Raw genomic sequence first — 18,822 nt, forward strand, 5'->3', positions numbered from 1 at the left:
ACATTTGATCTCTTAAGTTTTTAAAATTTATTTTTCTTCATAAAAAGCGCTAGTTTCAATGATAGCTTGATCAGTAGAAATGGCCAGATAATATACAGTATAAAGGACTGATTTCACTTGATATATAAGCAGGCAGAAGCTCTCATTAAGTATTAGACTCAGAAACTTGAACTACGAGAATCTAAGCAAATAGAAGGATTAATCCCTACTCTTCATCTTTAAAATCTCCATGCAGCCCTGTTTGATGTACCACAGTTGAAGAGTTAGCTCTGAGGTACTGTGTAGCATTTTTTCCTTCAAATGTTCTCACTCCCTGAAAGTAAAGGAGCTGACTGATGCTGCATTATAGTTTTACAAATATTGATCGCCCTCGGGTACCCAGCCTAAATGCCCATCACGAGCCTGAACAGCAAGCATTGGCAGACTATTCATCATGGGCGGGCATCATAGCCGAGCTCGACCCTTTCCTCAAAAAGCAAAGTACTGTCAATGTTGGAAATTTGAAACAAAATCAGAAAATGCTGAAAACACTCAGCAGGTCAGGCAGCATTTGTGGAGAGAATAAAAGTCAATGTTTTGGATGTAGATCCTTCCTCAGAATCCAAAGCTCAGTGGCAAACAGTGCAAAACATTTCAAATGGATGATAGGAAAGGCTCAATTTGACCAGTGGTAGGTATCTCTATCTTCTTCCTTTATGATGTGCTCTAAATTCTTCCTTTATGTAATAGAAGTTTAATTAGGAGGAATTCCACTATGAGATTCTGAAGGACAGTAGGGAGCACAGGGCAGGGCAGGGGCAGAGCAGAGCAATCTGATCCAGTTGCTTCTCCACTGGTGCCACCATTGCTACTTCATAACTGCCTCACAGGAGGTGCACTTAATCGGGGTGGATGGAGGAGGCAGGGTCCTGCTATTTCTCCAACAAGATTGTCTGCCTTGTTGCCTTTCAGCACTCCCTCTAGTGGGCCTGGTTAAGAACTGGAGAGGCTTGTTTACTCGGTTTAACCAAGTTTCAGCATCACTAAGGCTGATATTTAAACAGGGAGTTCAACATGCTACACCAAGACCAACACTATATAACTATCGGCAAAGTCAATGACACTACACTTTGTAGAAATAAAATGTAGTTGGTAGGTTTTCAAAATAAAAGTCTCTATAGAAAAATGTTTTAACTCAAAGATCATCATCGTCAAAAGATTCCAACACAGAGCTTGCCTAATCCATTCTAGCATGTGACCATACAAAAGGGACAGACTTTATTTTCTCAGATGCTTCTCAGGACAAATCCTTACTGGATCTTCTAATAAGGCTGAGCAAATTATTTGGATTTAATGTAACCTTCTTTAAAATTGACCATTTTTCAGGGAGTCTGCTTCCACAAAAATTATGCAGGTTTGCAGGACTTTGTTTCCTTAGGACTCCGAGAAAAGCAGTTTCCCATCCAATCTCAGCAAACATGTTGAGAAATGCATCAAAGGAACAAATCAAATGTGAACAGTTTTCCCACTGGGCTTGACAACGCCCATTCATAGAAATGGGTGGAATATTCTTCTTACAACCAACTTTACACCACATTTAAAACCTTAATGCAAAAACACTCCACTTTATAAAAGATAAAGGCTTATATGTATAATATTTAAAGCATGCATATATATCTTACACATGGTCGCACAAAATGTGACCATCAAAACATTGGGCATGATTTTAGCCTGGTTGGGGGCAGTAACAAATTGCAAAAATCTAAAACCCGCCCCCAACCCGCCTATTTCCGTTTTTCATGGGGGTGGGACGAGGGGCGGGCAACCAACCCGCTCTCAGGAGGCGGGTCGGGCATTAAAAGCTTATGAGGAGGCTGCGGGCCTCCATTTCCAAAGCTTTTTTTATTTTAGCCCCTGGGGGCCGGGATTCCTGTGCCTTGCCCTTCACGCCATGTGAGAGGGAGTGAGAAGGCTCAAAACTACAGGTAAGTGCCTTTACAGCACAACTAGTGGGCCCGGAGGAGCAGGAATGCTTCTCCCAGGCCCAACAAGCCTACCTGCAGCTACACCGCCCACGATCTCCGACCCCGCCCCTCACGATCTGTGACCACTCCCACGACCCCGTGATGACCCCCTAGTCCGACCCCACCGTGACTAACCCCAAACCCCCCCCCCCCCATCATCTAACACTTATCTGTTATCGTCCTCTTCCTTCTTCTTCTCCCGTCCAACTGAGAGCCAGCCTATCAATCAGGCCGGGCTATCAGGTGGGAAACTGGCAAAAAAAAATTACATCCTTACGTCAAAATCATAAGGACATCCGGGAAACCCGTAGGTCCGGGTTTCCCGTCAGGAATTCCGCCCCCCCCACCTCCTTCCCGGCTCCAGGCTAAAATCATGCCCATTATCATAAGGGACTGTCATTGCAGTCTACTGTAAAAATGTCCACAGCATTCCTGACAAAGTCAATTTCCCAAAAATCAAAAGACACTTTCACTGAGTACAGAGATCCTTGGAATGCTTGAAGTCTCACTTAGAGAATGTTCCACATGCACTTCTCAATGGTGAATATTCGGTGCTTGATAAAATCATAGAGTCATAGAATCATAGAAAGGTTACAGCATGGAAGGAGGCCATTCGGCCCATCAAGTCTGTGCCAGCTCTATGCAACAGCAATCCAGCTAGTCCCACTCTCCCCCCTTTCCCCGCAGCCCTGCAAATTTTTTCCTTTCAAGTACTTATCCAGTTCCCTTTTGAAGGCCATGATTGAATCTGCCTCCACCAACCCCTCGGGCAGATTATTCCAGGTCCTAACCACTCGCTGTGTAGAAAAGTTTTTCCTCATGTCACTTTTGGTTCTTTTGCTAATCACCTTAAATCTATGTCCTCTGGTTCTTGACCCTTCAGCCAATGGGAACAGTTTCTCTCCATCTACTCTGTCTGGACCCTTCATGATTTTGAATATCTCTATCAAATCTCCTCGTAACAGCCTCTGTTCCAAGGAGAGCAATCCCAATTTCTTCAGTCTATCCACGTAACTTAAGGTCCCTCATCCCTGGAATCATTCTAGTAAATCTCTTCTGTACCCTCTCTAAGGTCTTCACATCTTTCCTGAAGTGCAGTGCCAAGAACTGGACACAATACTCCAGTTGTGGCCAAACCAGTGTTTTATAAAGGTTCATCATTACTTCCATACTTTTGTACTCTGCCTCTATTTATAAAGCCCAGGATCCCGTATGCTTTTTTAACTGCTTTCCTAACCTGCCCTGCCACCTTCAACGATTTGTGCACCAAATGAATCTTAAAATGTTTGAGATGCATCTTGTTCACAAATATAGCAGTATTGCACGTATAATTTTAAGGAAATGGTAGGAAATATTAATAGTAAAATATAATTTAGGAAACATTGTGTTATACAGAAAAGTTATGATACATGGACATACTTACATCCATGTTAAGCATTTGTTCTCTTGATTCCCTACCATGAGCTAGAAATTATTCTAAAGATATAAGAACATAAGAAATAGGAGCAGGAGTAGGTCATACAGCCCCTCGAGCCTGCTCCGCCATTCAATAAGATCATGGCTGATCTTCAACCTCAACTCCACTTTCCTGCCCAATCCTCATATCCCTTGATTCCCCTAGAGTCCAAAAATCTATCTATCTCAGCCTTGAATATACTCAACAACTCAGCATCAACAGCCCTCTGGGGTAGAGAATTCCAAAGATTCACAACCCTCTGAGTGAAGAAATTCCTCCTCATTTCAGTCTTAAATGGCTGACCCCTTATCCTGTGACTCTCCAGCCAGAGGAAACAACCTCTCAGCATCTACGCTGTCAAGCCTCCTCAGAATCTTATATGTTTCAATGCGATCACCTCTCATTCTTCTAAACTCCAGAGAGTATAGGCCCATTCTACTCAATCTCTCCTCATAGGAAAACCCTCTCATCCCAGGAATTAAGGCAGCTCAGAATCACTGACGAAAGCATTCTGGAGGTGCAAGTACTTAAATGTATTGTTATAAAATTAAAGTTTCCACTTAACATTATCCTCCTTTCCACATTAAGGTGTGTCGGAGGTAATGGCTTAGGTCTCACAATGTTCTATTCATAGCACCACTATGACTACTCTTCGAGAGGTAGAATTTATTTTAATATTTTTAAACGATTGTGTGGGTGATAATTTTGTTCTAGCTGAAGTGGTTGCTGTCATCTCTAGGTATGCTAGGGCCAAAAGATCAGCTTTGACCTGGTAAATTGTGAGTTATATAAAGGAGCATTTTGATAGGGTTAAAGGTGGCATGGTAAATGAAAGGCTTTTGATTCCATATAAAGTCCAAGAAATGCAGTTTTACAAGAGCTAGTATCAACTTCAATTGTATAGTTGCTGAACAGTACATTGAATGCTAAAAACTGCATTGGAGAAACTTTCATTTTCTTCATAGGCTCTTCTTCACACACCAATGAATTAAGGCCATTTGCACAGTGGCAGGGAAAAAATTCACACGAGCATTGTCACTTTCAGATGCTTTCATCTCATGATATCAGTCATTTGATTTTCCTTCTTCCACGTCATATATGAACCCCACTCTGGGTTACTCGTAGGTTCTTTATTCCTATTAGCTTCAGCTACTGTGCGACTGGAGCTTAGCATCAGATAAAGTACTTTATAGATTTTGCACTTGGTGATTTACTTAATTAAAATTGCTTGTGGTTTCTCCAGTTAGCATCAAGTGTTATTTTATACTGTCTAGTTTATAGCTAGGTATTTACCCTTTTGTTGTATTGTGATAGTATAAATTTCAGACAGTGTATCATTTAATTCATGTGTATCACTTAATCCATACAGGCATTAAAATTTCTATTTAGTATTCTGGTTAACCATTGTTCGATAACCAAGAATCTTATCTTTGTTCCATGCCCATTAAATTCTTCTCACAACTGGCTGTGGGTTGAAGCCCCACTCCGGGACTTCAGCACATAATCTAGATTGATACTTCAGTGCACTACAGAGAGAGTGCTACATTGTAGAGGGTACTGCCTTTCAGATGAGACATCAGGGACTCGATAGGGTAGATGCTGAGAGGATGTTACCCCTCATGGGGGAATCTAAAACTAGGGGGCATAGTCTCAGAATAAGGGGTCGCCCGTTTAAGACGGAAATTAGGAGGAATTTCTTCTCTAACGGGTCGTGAATCTTTGGAATTCTTTACCCCAAAAAGCTGTGGAGGCTGAGTCATTGAATACATTCAAGGCTGAGTTAGACAAATCTTTGATGAGCAAGGGAGTCAAAGGATATGGGGAAAAGGCGGGAAAGTGGAGTTGAGGTAAAAATCAGATCAGCCATGATCTCATTTAATGGCGGAGCAGACTTGAAGGGCCAAATGGCCTACTTCTGCTCCTATCTCTTATGGTCTTACGGTCTTATTAAACCAAGGCCTCATCTGCCTGTTCATCTAAACATAAAAATCCATGGTACAATTCAAAGAAGAGCAGGAGAGTCCTCCTGGTGTCCTGACCAACATTTATTCCTCAACTAACACCATCAAAAACAGATTATTTGGTCATTTATCTTATTGTTGTTGGTGGGACTTTGCTGTGCGCAAATTGACTAGTGGGTTTGCCTACATAACAACAGTGACTACACTTCAAAAAATAATTCATTGGCTGTGAAGTGCTTTGGGAAATGCTGAGGACCATGATTGTTTATTGGAATCTTTCTTTCTTTTTCTTTCTTATAATTATAGAAATAATAATGAACTTGAGCTTGGGAAACAATCCAGCCAACAACTTCTATGTATCCTCCAGTGGACTAGTGAGTCATGCTTATCCTCACACAAGGTGGAGAGCTATAGCCCAAAGAGGCATTACCCACATACACTACTCTGCTCCAGAAGGTGAAAGATTAACTAACCATTTCCAGTAGCATTGAGCTGGTGGTCGCAAGAGAGGCACATATTGTGGAGGAACTAAGACATGGAGCAACTCTGTGTCTTAGTTTTGGTGACATTTGATAAGATATCTACAGGACAAATGGATTAAGAGCCTAGGGAGTCCAAATGCCATAAGCATATTGAAATTATACTAGCCTTACAATTCGTAGTTCATAACCACAATGTCTTTGAGATGTTGGCAACTCTTCTGTGGTGAACTTCATAAATAGAGAAGGTTTTGGCCTTGATCTCTTTGTGAGAATTTATATGTTAGCCATAACACCATTTAGCATTCTTAGCCCACCACCTAGCAGAAGTAAACATTGAAATGGTGAACTATGTGCGCTGTGATAGAGTATATGATTCACTTTTCCTTTGAAGAACTGGAGTTATGCCTACTTTGTTTCTTATGAAGATAAAGCAATAAGTAAATATATTACAAAACAGTTGGCTAAATGACTTCTGGAGTATATTTCAAATTATTATTCCCAGGCAGAAATGGGGTCTCTTTGGAAAAATAACAGTGAGTTGATCAGAGATTGGCAACTTCGTGCACCAATATAAAAAGTGTGACCCTGGACAGTATCTTGAAAGTAGCCACTCAGAGCAATACCAATACTTTCCCCAAACATTACTGTTTGAATTAATCTGCTGAAGAGAGTAATCACCTTGACATGCAAGTCCTCGGTCTGGATTAAATGATACACCTTCCTCTTAGAATTTTACTGTTAGCATTCACTAGGATAGCAGATATAGAATGACTTCATAATTTTCTGCGCCCTATCTCCACATCTCCAATGCTTGCATCCTTTATATACTGATTAGTTTTATATATATATATGCTGACATGTTACTTTTTTCATGGGGTTTTATACAGATCACAAATGTAGAATTGACATGATGAACTAAGTCAACATCAAGTGATTGTGTCCATGTGATTTGCCTCTTTGGATGTTTGGATTTAATTCATTGGAGGATAATATACTTCCAAGAATGAGAACAACCTAATTTCTCGTCCTCACTCGTGTCATTTCACTCTTTGCTATACTCATGTCTTCATATATCAATGAGTCCCTCTGTGTTTCTCTTGATCTTCTTTTGTAAATCTGTTTATTTTAAAGAAAAGAAACTCATCAGAAAATGTTATCTTTATCTATAACATTTGTAACCTATTCAGAAGATATTTATTTGTATGAGATTTAGAAATAGAACCATTTTAATATTTTTTTGTATTGAAAAAATAGTGTTCTTGCCAAATATTTCTATTTGATTAATGAAAATGAATGTGGAAAATACCACCAAGTAGTCCTAGTGACCATAATGTTATTTCAATGCAAATATGTGACAAATGAATTCCAGGCGTTTACTCATTTCTTCTAGTGACTCAGATGGGAACTGATGAGTATGAGTTTATCAACTGACATGATTTTTCTATCACTGCAGTTGCAGTATTATATTATATAATCTGAATGTGGTTTCTCTAAAGTGATCAGTGAGGATACTGCAAACCAACTTACCCAACAAACTGATGCAAAGGCCGTCAGAATCGCAGCATATATCACAAGGCTCACAATTATTGTAATAAGTATATTTTCAATGTTGCTATATTGATGCTGATGAGATGTTGCATTTCCAGTTCCTAAAAGATAAAATAAATTAAGTGAAAGTCCTTTTTTTTACTGAATAAGGTAAATTGGTGCAAGTCTGCAAAGCAAATGAAGGCCTGTGCTGAACAAAATAGTACCTAATTCCAATAGTATTTACAATTACTGCAGCTCATTCAAGTGCCCTGTCTTTTACGGGCACATGTAGGTACCAGGTGCAGAAATTATACTTTTTTATAATGCTGTCAAACAATGAGTTTTATGCCAACATTATTAAAACCTAGTCTTTGGTGCTATTTCTATGACATAAAGTTTATTTTACAAAGCATTCCTACGTGTTCTTTTTAAAAGGACATATATGCTTACTGAGTTAGACATTTGCATAGACAAAAGGGGGAAAAAACAATCGTTTCAAGAGGAAATGACCCCTTGACTTACTGCTGCACCCAGTGACCATTCCTTCCTAATGCACAGATCAGAACAGCAGGGCTATAATTATCATCTAACTTTCATGATGTACACCACAGTGAAAGCACCAATAATAATTGAGGACACTGCAGTGTAGTCATGGTGCTTGACTGACATCCCAGAGATTGTGAGTTTAAATCTCACCGTGGTATGTTCTGAATTGAATTTAATAGTCTGGCAATTTGTGCGCTAGCACCAGAAAAAAATGATCATAAAATGCTGCCAGATTGTCATAAAAACCCAACCGCTTCACTAATGTCCTTCAGCGAAGCGACCTGCCACCCCCACCTGCTCTGACTACAGGTAGGGATGGAAAATAAATTATGCCTCGCTGGCATTGCCCACAGTCTGAGGATAACTTTTTAAAAAGCATTTGATTCCATATCACGGTGCACACCCACAGCAAATTTGACTGCGCTTTTTATAAGTAAATGATAATTCCAAAGTATTAAACTAAAGACCTTACCATAATGTATAAAATTGTCCCCATAAAATCAGAAAGTGGGAAATGATAAAGATTTGAATATACTATTTCAGTAGTAGCTATAACTTGAATAGAAACATGAACAAACTATAACCTAATGATAAGTTATTAAGCAGAAAACTGCAGTCCTAAAGAAACAAATACCATAGCTGCAACAGCAATAAAATCCAGAACACGCGATGGGCAGAGAGAGAATCGTAAGATTCATAGTGGGAGAGGAGCCGCACGTCTGAGACCAGGAATTGAATTAGGTAAAATTGCTGAGGGCTGAGAATGGTGTCCTCAACTTTAGCAACCCACTTTAACCACAATTTGCAAGCACATGTTCTTCACAATGAATAGAACTAGCCTCTAAATCATGAACTCCTACATAGACCTATAATTAGTTTGAGGGTCTTTACACTGATGAAACAGTCATCCCACTCAATGATTTTCAGAGATTATTCTTTCGGTAATGCAGTCGTTTGAAATATGTAAATAAATTGTTGATCTTGCTTACTTAATTCTCCCGATAGATTTCTGCTCTCGGAAAGTAAATAAATAATTAATTACAAAAGTAATAACAGAACATTTGCTGATTTACAGCTCTAATAATAAATAATATGGTTAATCATAGAAATCTTTTAAACTTTAAATATTGAGCTGAAATTGTCAGTACTTTAAAGGCTAGAAGTGACTGTTGGTGGTATTAGTATACAACACTTAATATATCTGTATGATATTCCTTCGTCTGCTGTTTTAACAGAATTATTTGCTCATTTGTTTTAAATGGTTTAACACCTCCATTAAAATAGCAAAGGAAAGTCATATAAATGCATCAAGCTTGCTTTGCTAATATTGCCAACAGTAATTTCTAAAGTTTAAATATTTACAGTATCATAACTTAAATGTACTTCAATTTGAAACAGGAGTTATACAGAAACCCTATGTTCATGTGAAATCTTTCCAACTATGCATTTTATTTGAAAGCTTTTCTTTCTCATATGATATATTTACCCGATCTGGGAGTAAGTTTCCTGTATTCTGAAAAGAAATACATGACAACTTTTAGTGTGATTCAACTTGTTGAAATGGCTAATAATGATTGAACATATTAATAGACAGTAACGTCTGCTATAGCCCTTATTTACATACATTTAAAACGGTTCAGATATTTAGCAGGAATACATTTCAATAGTACCTACTGGTAACTGCACGTTCATTTTTTGGATTCCAACTTGTTTGGAATCTTAATTTTCAGTGTTTCTGGATCAATTATAAATGTTGCACTTGGTTCTGCCCAATCTATCATTTACTTTATTATTTATTAATAATGTGATTGTTCAGAACAATCAACTCTGCCTGAGTATGTTTGCTACAAAATTGCTTTGCAGTTTCAGTGTTATTTGTAATAATAAAATAAATCTCCCACAGGATGCAAAGGTCAACATAGTCATGTTCATAAGCAGCAAGTTTCAGCAGCACAAATAATGGCAGAATTTTTAAAATCTACCTAATAACACAACATAGTATAAACCAACTCTAAGGAAGTTGACAACAAAAGGAAAATTATTTAGGCTTTTCGCACTGATACTCAAATGTTCATCTTGGCTTAATGGTAGCACTCTCACTTCTAAGTCAGAAGGTTATGGGTTTTAAACCCTGTTCCAGCAACTCAAGCACATAATCTAGTACTGAGACAGTGCTGCACTGTCAGAGGTGTTATATGTCAGGTGAGATGTTAATCTGAGGCCCTGTTTCACCTTTAGAACATGGGTTTAAACCCAGCCCAGACCAATGGAATAAAATTCTGCTCTCTCTGCTGATTGTAAGTACCTGTGTAAATACATTTTGGGCCGTCTCAACCCGTTCCTAATGGAAGTGGGCTCACAGAACATTGTGGCACAAACTGGCAGTATCACTGAGAGGCGAAAATATGATCTCGACAACAGAATTGTTGCACTGGTGAAGTAGATGTACAACTCTGAGGTTAGGATTAAAAAACATTGTTCAAATAGAGCAGAGGGAGCTTTATGGCATATCTGGCTCATCTTGACCTGACCGCAGTTGATGCTGACACTGGAGGCCAGAAGTGGAAAAGTATTCCATTTCCCAGCATTGACACTCCTCACTTTGATGAGCAAAGAATTCACATACGCCTCCCAAAAATAAACTTTTATTGACTTTTATTTAATGTGTGTAGCTCGTGCCATTATGTGTAAGTACTAAAGTCAGAACAAACTTAAGCTATCATTTTTAGTTGAAACTGGTACTCCACACAGCAACGTGCATGATTCTGCTCATACAATGAGCAATTGTTGGCTTATGTTCAAATGGGAGATTCAATTTTATTCTTACAAAGCAATTATCTATGCTGTAATATTTTTGAAACCACAATACCCTGAATGGACTTATACAGAAAATGTCCAATTAAACAGCAACAATCACTCATTCTATAAGTAACAATACTACTTTTCTATGATTAAGAATGAGGCACAATGTTTGCAGTGTGCTCTACATTACATCTAAACATTTCCACATTTAACCTGGGAATTCTAAATGCTGTTACAGTGTTCTCATAACAATTATTCTTCAGTCTGCACTAGTGACAAAAAAGATGCCATGACCTGCATGGTCATCATTCATTTTAATTAATACACATACTCAACAGTGACAAAAAAAAACAGTGAATCTTACCAACGATGTTGGTACCACTCCCTCTTCCTTCCATCGGTGGAGGGGGTATAGTTCTAGTTACTTTGCAGATGTACAAGCCAAAGTCTGTTTTTTGAATGTTTTTAAATTCTAGAACAATTAAACCTCGTTTTAGATTCCCAGAGAAACTGAAGGATCCTTCAGAACTATTGCGAATTGTATTTGAATCCAGTGTGTGAAATTTCTTTGAAGAAATGTGGAGTACATCACGAGTTTCACTGTGATTTACTTGTTTAACCCAGTAAACATCAATCTCATTTCCACTACTGACATCAAGTTCAAAAGCACAAATGATGGCAGCTGAATGCCCAGGTTCAATACTTAGATATGAAGGATACTGCTTTACTGGAATCTCTGTGGGGATGAAAGGCAAGGAAACAAACAATCACTTGAACTGTTATTAATTTAGTAATGATCAAGAACGACATTTCTGTTTGGTTATGTGATCAATACATAGGAAAGATAGTGTCTCTGTTGTGCCAGCAGGTTAAGTCAGAACTTGACATTAGCAAGCAGCTATATATCAAGGGCTTTCAGAAATAAGTTTCAGGTGTGAGAAAGGTTAGGAGTATTTAACTGTTTCAATAGGTGGTATCTTTCCCCATTGTATTGTGGCTGGCCACATTCTAACTTTCTACTCCACTCTCCTATCCTGACTTGCCTTGCTTCCTCCTGCCCTTGTAAAGTGCAAGTCTGGGAACATTACTTGGAGACCCTTACTCTTAGTATAGGAGACTTTAGTATAACAGCTAAGCCACTGAGATAAAATACAAATACAATTAAAGAGGTACAATGTACTGTAACTTACAAGTTTTGACAAATAACACTGTGAAGAATGTGAGACATACGTTGTGACTTAAAAATCTGTTGAGAAAATAATGTTCCTGAGCACATGAGTAACCGTGGAAACAACTTTAGCCTAGACAGCTTCATTTTTCAAAAAATTTAACATACTTAAAAATACTCTAATATGTTTCTAATATGTTTGTTAAGTCAGATATTGTTGCTAAAAATTAGAATTTTCTTTAAATGCAAAAGGAATTTCATTACAAAATTGTTATTTTGCAAATGAAACTTAATATTTTCTGATGGATAATATTCAAGAACACGATCTGGTAACTTTAGGATCAAGACTTTATGTGAATATAAGGAATGATTGAAGGAGGTAAGAAACAGAGTATAGTAGGATCTGTTTTGAACTTTGGGACCAGCCAGATGGACAATGGTCTTTTCCAGTCCTGTCTATTCCCATGTCTCTATATGGGAAACACGGAGACTTTGAAATTGAAATAGTTTGAAAATGGGCTTGTAAAAAGAAGTATCTGCTGAAAAAACAAAAAAGTGTCCAATTTGCACTCTGAATTAGCATGTTTTGGAAATGTTTTCACAACCTTTAGGAGAAAAACACTGATTGTGATAAACCATGAACAGAAATTTAAACATGAAGAAAATGCAATTACGGTCTATGAATGTTCTTGCATTGAGGAAAATCAACATCAGTCTTATTGTGCCTATTTCTGAAACAATCCTTTCACCATCATAAACCTTAAAGGATTAACGCAGTACTGAACCAGAACTTGTACTATTAGGACTGTTTAAAGCATGTATGTAGATTTAGTTTAATGGATTCCTCTGGGTTCCATTCTCCCTTACTTGTATTTCTCTGTGACTGTTACTATTTTGGAAGCCTCCTCACCACATGAATTGTGAAAAATAATTGTATTTGTATTTGTGATATTAAATAATAAAACTAGCAACAGTTATTGGCAGACCAATAATAATATTTTAATAGAATAACTTTAAGAATAATGAGCAACAACAATCATCAGGTGCATCTTTTCATATCATTCAGACCTAAGCCTACAGTTTCCCTATCACTGTGCAGAAAAGAGAAAGTTGGAATGTCAAGCTGACAGTCTGCCCAGTCCTACCTTTAGAGCAGATGGGTTCGCTCTCCAAGGACAAGCAGAACAAAATAAAAGTTCCCAGTGATGTCACTCCAGTCAGATGCATTTTAAAAAAACTTGAATGGGTTTTGCTGTAGGAGTTACTATTGCCACTGGTTGTGGCTGATGTTTCTCATTAGTTTGTGAGTGAGAAAATTCTAGGAGGCAAAACGTGAACAGGCATGGGTCTCCCAGCTCAGTGGCTTTGAGGAGTCTTCATTTTCTTTAAAAGATTTTCTGTTGCAGTTACTTTCCTGTTACTTCCCTTAACATAAAGAAGAAATACTAGTTAATAGATTAAACAGCAAACACAAAAGCTGCCAAAAGATTCTTAGCTCTAGGCTGGTACTGTCAGATTTAAATTGCTAAGAGTTGCAGGTGACAGGAAGTAAAAGCATGTGGGTGTAACCAGAATGATGACAGGCCTGAACCCTCAGTGCAGGCTCTGCGGTTACCCCCAGTACGATTTGCAGTTTTTCAGTGGCCAGAGCACGTACGCGTACACAGATTAAAACATAGGATGAAAGCAATTTAATTTCCAATGTTTTTATGTTAACATTGCATCTACTGAGGGGAACTTGTTAATTATCATCCTTCAACAACAAAAAAGAATTTAAACTGAATTATATCTTTAAAATCAATAGATTTTATGTTACAGCAAATCTGCTGAATTACCCTTTCTGTTTAAAGCTCAGTTTATGTGAGACAATCTTGAAGTATAGTGAGAATGTAAATTTGGGCTATTGATGAGAAATGAAAATTGTTCAGTATTTGTTTCCTCTGTGCACTTTTTCTCACAGCTGTTTATCTGCTTTCTCTTGCAATGTTTTCCCCATTTCAATATAAATATAAAGTAAGTCAATATTAAATTTGAGACTGTGCATAGATTTAACTTGGTGGCCAATGTTTTAGCATGTAACATTGACTTGTACCAAAGGGAACAGTTGAATATTTGGAATCATAAAAATGCATATTTTGATAGCTACAAGAAAAATGAATGTTAAATAGATTAAATTCAAAATAATGTGGTCAAATACTAAATACCTTCAAGTAATTAAAGAATAAACTCATTTGTAGCTTTTGTGTGCCTGTTTGGAGCAGTGTTTTGATAAAAATGATTTTATGGGTTAATGCCTACTGCTTCCAGAACAATGGGTCTAATTTAAACAGAAAGCATTATACAATCTAATTTTATGTTTGTATTTTTCTGTATTTTTGTAGGGACCAAAATTCCTATTATTTAGGTGCTCAAAACTGCGTCATGGTTAAGCCCCTGATAGGTCCATACTATATGTTGTTCCCTAGCCCAGTGAAACAACATCAAATTCACCACTATTTTACTGTGGTTGAGAGCACCCACTTAACTTTGTGAAAGAACTATGGTGTCTTTTTTGTATCTTTTAGTTTCTTCAGAGCTCAGAGAATGCAGTGGAAGGCTATTCTGTAATATGTTTATAGTATGTAGCTCTACTGTATATAATTGTTAAACATACAGTTATATTATAGGTGAACTTAAGTCTAATTGAATTTGTCTTTTGACCTTAATGAGACTATGGATCATTGGATCATGCATCATTGGGACTAAGACTGTTAATTATTAAAACTGTTCAGTTTATTTTTCTGATAGGTTTCAAGCTGAAAAAGATTGAAAGGGAACATGAATTAGTTTAGAATCAGTTGAATATTTGGAATCATAAAAATGCATATTTTGACAGCTGCAAGAAAAATTAATGTTAAATTCAAAATAATGTGGTCAAATACTAAATACCTTCAAGTAATTAAAGAATAAATTAATTTATAGCTTGTGTGTGCCTGTTTTGAGCAGTGTTTTGATAAAAATGATTTTATGGGTTAATGCCTGCTGCTTCCAGAACTATGGGTCCAATTTAAACAGAAAGCATTATACAACCTAATTTTATGTTTGTATTTTTCTGTATTTTTGTAGGGTCTAAAATTCCTATTATTTAGATGTGCAAAGATAGTCCAGCTGTAATATGTAGGACAAAATTGTTCCTGACCTGGGATGTAGGACACCAATTAAAAGCTTGCAGCCATATTTTTGCACTTTCATAAGCATGTTTTAGTGAAATAAGAAAGGAGTTGCATTTATATAGCACCTTTCATGACCTCAAGATGTCCCAAAATGCCATGGGAATGGGCAGGACTGGAAAAGACCATTGTCCATCTGACTGGCCACAAAGTTCAAAACAGATCAGCCTATACTCTATCTCTTACTTCCTTCAATCATTCCTTATATTCACATAAAGTCTTGATCCCAAAGTTGCCAGATCATGTTCTTGAATATTATCCATCAGAAAATATTGCAATGGAATAATCAAAAATATTAAGTTTTATTTGCAAAATAACAATTTTGTAATGAAATTCCTTTTGGGTTAGCAGGCAAAATTGGGGATTACGCATTTTGGTCATGAGAGGCCTGTGTAAGAGTGCAGTGCAGTACCACAGTGAGCTGTTCACTCACGATGTTTGTGGTGGGTTGTTAAATGTGGCGAGAGATTATATCATAAGAACATAAGAACATAAGAAATAGAAGCAGGAGTAGGCCAATCGGCCCCTCGAGCCTGCTCCACCATTCAATAAGATCATGGCTGATCTGATCCTAACCTCAAATCTAAAGAACACAAGAAGTAGGAGCAGGACCCGGCCACTCAGCCCCTGGGCCCGCTCCGCCACCCACATGGCCTTGACCGATCCGAACTCAGCTTTATGTCCAATTTCCTGCCTGCTCCCCGTAACCCCTAATTCCCTTTACTTCTAGGAAACTGTCTATTTCTGTTTTAAATTTATTTAATGATGTAGCTTCCACAGCTTCCTGGGGCAGCAAATTCCACAGACCTACTACCCTCTGAGTGAAGAAGTTTCTCCTCATCTCAGTTTTGAAAGAGCAGCCCCTTATTCTAAGATTATGCCCCCTTATATCCTCACCTGAACTCACGGTTTTTGCAAGAACAATTTTTTTTATGATGTGGAGATGCCGGTGATGGACTGGGGTTGACAATTGTAAACAATTTTACAACACCAAGTTATAGTCCAGCAATTTTATTTTAAATTCACAAGCTTTCGGAGGCTACCTCCTTCCTCAGGTGAACGTTTGTTGAGGAGGAAGAGACAGCATTGACTGACTCCAGAAGGACATTCCTATGCTACGAGTCCCATGAGCTTTTAAATGTAACATGGGACGATGAGTGGGAGTTCAAACATTCTGAACCCTTTTTACCTGAGGGAGTTGGTGAAAACCCATAAGAACATAAAGAGAAGGACTTGGAGTTGGAAATTCCAAATTCAGCCGTCATATGTACAACTGTGTGGGATTGAAAGGGTTAAAGTTAAACAGGCTGCGAGCAGCCAACTCCAAGAGAGAGATTGCAACCTTTGGAGATTAGACAGAGAGGTAGTCTCTCGCTTGTTTGAATTTTCTTTATAATAGAGTATTTAGTAATATTAGTAATATTATAGCAGTGCTTTGGTCAAACGATTGTATGTTTTATGCTTGCAACATACACTTTGAATATATAATTAGGTCAGATATTAACCAAGAATGTATATTACCTCTTTCAGACATATTACCACGTTTGAACCATGAACTAACTGCTAGCAGTCTTGCTGGGCTACGTCTTGCCCTTCTGTGAACTGGGACTCCTCTGGGGCAACTGGGACTGTATCATCACAAATTATACCACCAATGATACCAAGCCATGGTCACGACGGGACTTTCTGGCACACGTACCACAGGGGAAGGGATTCGATTGACATGTACATGTATTGGCAATGGAAATGCACCAGCTATCAAGTGGTATTGGGCGAGTACAAACACCAGTAAAGAGAGTGACATTTGGGGCATGATTTTAACATGGCGGCAGGAAGTCAGCGACTGAATTGAAGGGCCGTAATTTTACTTCCGGGTTTCGCATCTCCAAGCTGCGCAGCGGGCGTACTGTGCACCTGAATGACGTGCTGGGAAGTGGAGTATCTAAAGGGCCACTGCATCAATGGATTTTGAAGGAGAAAGGAGGAGCATACCAGAATTGAGCACCATAGAGCCAAGGATCATTGGCATCACAGAACCAAGGAGCAAGAATGCAGCATCACACAGCACCCTGTTTCAGCGACACTTCCCTTGAGTTGCTATTGGCTGATGTGAGAAGCAGGAGGGAAGACCTATATCCGGCTGATAGAAGCAGGTCGCTTCCTCCTGCCACTAAAAAGGCATGGCTGGAGGTGGGAGAGGTGATCAGAATAGGAGCACGATGCACAAGTCAGGAAGTGAGTACATTTGGTGATTCAAACACGTCCTGTGAAAAGAACCCCCCCCACCACTCTGTCTTGCCAAGCCTACTCCACCACATCACTCTTCACACCCACTTAAGTCTCATCATCAACTTGCCTTCACTATCTGTGCACTTCCTCACTTCCCCATTTGTGAACCCACCACTCCCACTCATCCAAATCCTGTGATGAACCTGCCTGATGGTCACCCTCTGATGCATCTGTTTCATTGTCAGCCTCACCCAAAGCAATGCATCCATCGGGTGAACACGTCACCCTCACTCACACATCTGTTCTTTCTCCCCTTGTAGGAGAAGAGAGTGCAAAATGCAAGGGAGAGGAGTAGAACTGGAGGCAGCCCACCACAAATAGTATCCCTGATAGATGCGGAGGAGGAACCGATGGACATAAGTTGCATGGTTGAATGCCTGACCGTCGGAGATGGGGAGAATGGCAACCCGCAGACAGCTGGTGACAGAACTTTAACATCCTTCACACACATCATGAATTGATGTTATCAATGATTGGCCTGTTCCACACCTCAGTCTGTTCATTGGAAAGATTGTAACTTCTCCGATGATTTTTAATATTGGTTTATGTTCTCTTCCAGGACTTTCAAGGATTGATGAAGAGGCAGGCGCCATGGAAGAAGGCGATTCCTCAGAGGAGCTCAATTCCTCCGAGGGCACACCATCACATCACATTCAGCAATAAATGAGCGCAGATACTTGCACTTCGGTGGGTCTTGTTAGCCAGATAGTTGGGTTGTCACCTGGTGATTCACCACTCACAAGTGAGCACGAGCAGACACTGGTGGCAGAGCCAGCTGTGGAGGGTCCCGTCGGGGGGCGCACTCCTCTCCAAGCTCTGCTCAGTTGGACCCAGATGCTGAACCCTGGGGGACATCGTTGACAGTGAGAATGATCAAGGTACAGCTCCATCTTTGCAAGATACTGAAGAAGGTGTCGCGCAGACTCTCCACAATAGCGGATAGGATGGAGGAGTCCAACTCCATCGCTAGTGGATTGGTGGCACAGGTAAGTGCGGGAATGTCTTTGATGGAGAGAGTGGCCGCCTCCATTGAGCTTCAAGCGCAGCTCTCAATGAGTTCATTCAAGCCCTGACAACGGCCGTGCAGACTCTGGATGCCAACATGTCTGCCACCTTAAACAGGCAGACAGAAACTTCATCCGTGGCCTTAGAAAGTGGCACATCTCCTCAGCAGAGTGGTTGTAAGAATTAACCCAATAACAGATATAATTTAGTATAATTATAATCAATAGTAGAAGTAGGATGAAATGTACTATGAATCTATAAATGTAAACTGTACTGTCTATTAATAGAGTATGAACCATGTAACGTGTGTTTAATAAGAAAGTGCTGGTGGGCCGAGAAGGATGCATGTTGGTTATTATAGTGAAGTTTGC

At 39.0% G+C, this 18,822-nt stretch overlaps 1 protein-coding gene across 1 annotated transcript; it reads right to left on the reverse strand.

Moving 5' to 3' along the window:
- Nucleotides 1-6,782: 6,782 nt before the first annotated feature.
- LOC137326839 (uncharacterized) lies at nucleotides 6,783-16,691 on the reverse strand. The gene is made up of 5 exons (XM_067992219.1): nucleotides 16,679-16,691; nucleotides 11,145-11,516; nucleotides 9,465-9,491; nucleotides 7,430-7,551; nucleotides 6,783-7,018 (listed from the first exon to the last, which is right to left on the reverse strand). Exons 1-5 carry the CDS (start codon nucleotides 16,689-16,691, stop codon nucleotides 6,917-6,919), a joined length of 636 nt encoding a protein of 211 aa, XP_067848320.1. The 3' UTR covers nucleotides 6,783-6,916.
- Nucleotides 16,692-18,822: the final 2,131 nt, after the last annotated feature.

This window comes from Heptranchias perlo, chromosome 11 (genome assembly GCF_035084215.1).
Source record: "Heptranchias perlo isolate sHepPer1 chromosome 11, sHepPer1.hap1, whole genome shotgun sequence".
Classification (NCBI taxonomy): Eukaryota; Metazoa; Chordata; class Chondrichthyes; order Hexanchiformes; family Hexanchidae; genus Heptranchias; species Heptranchias perlo.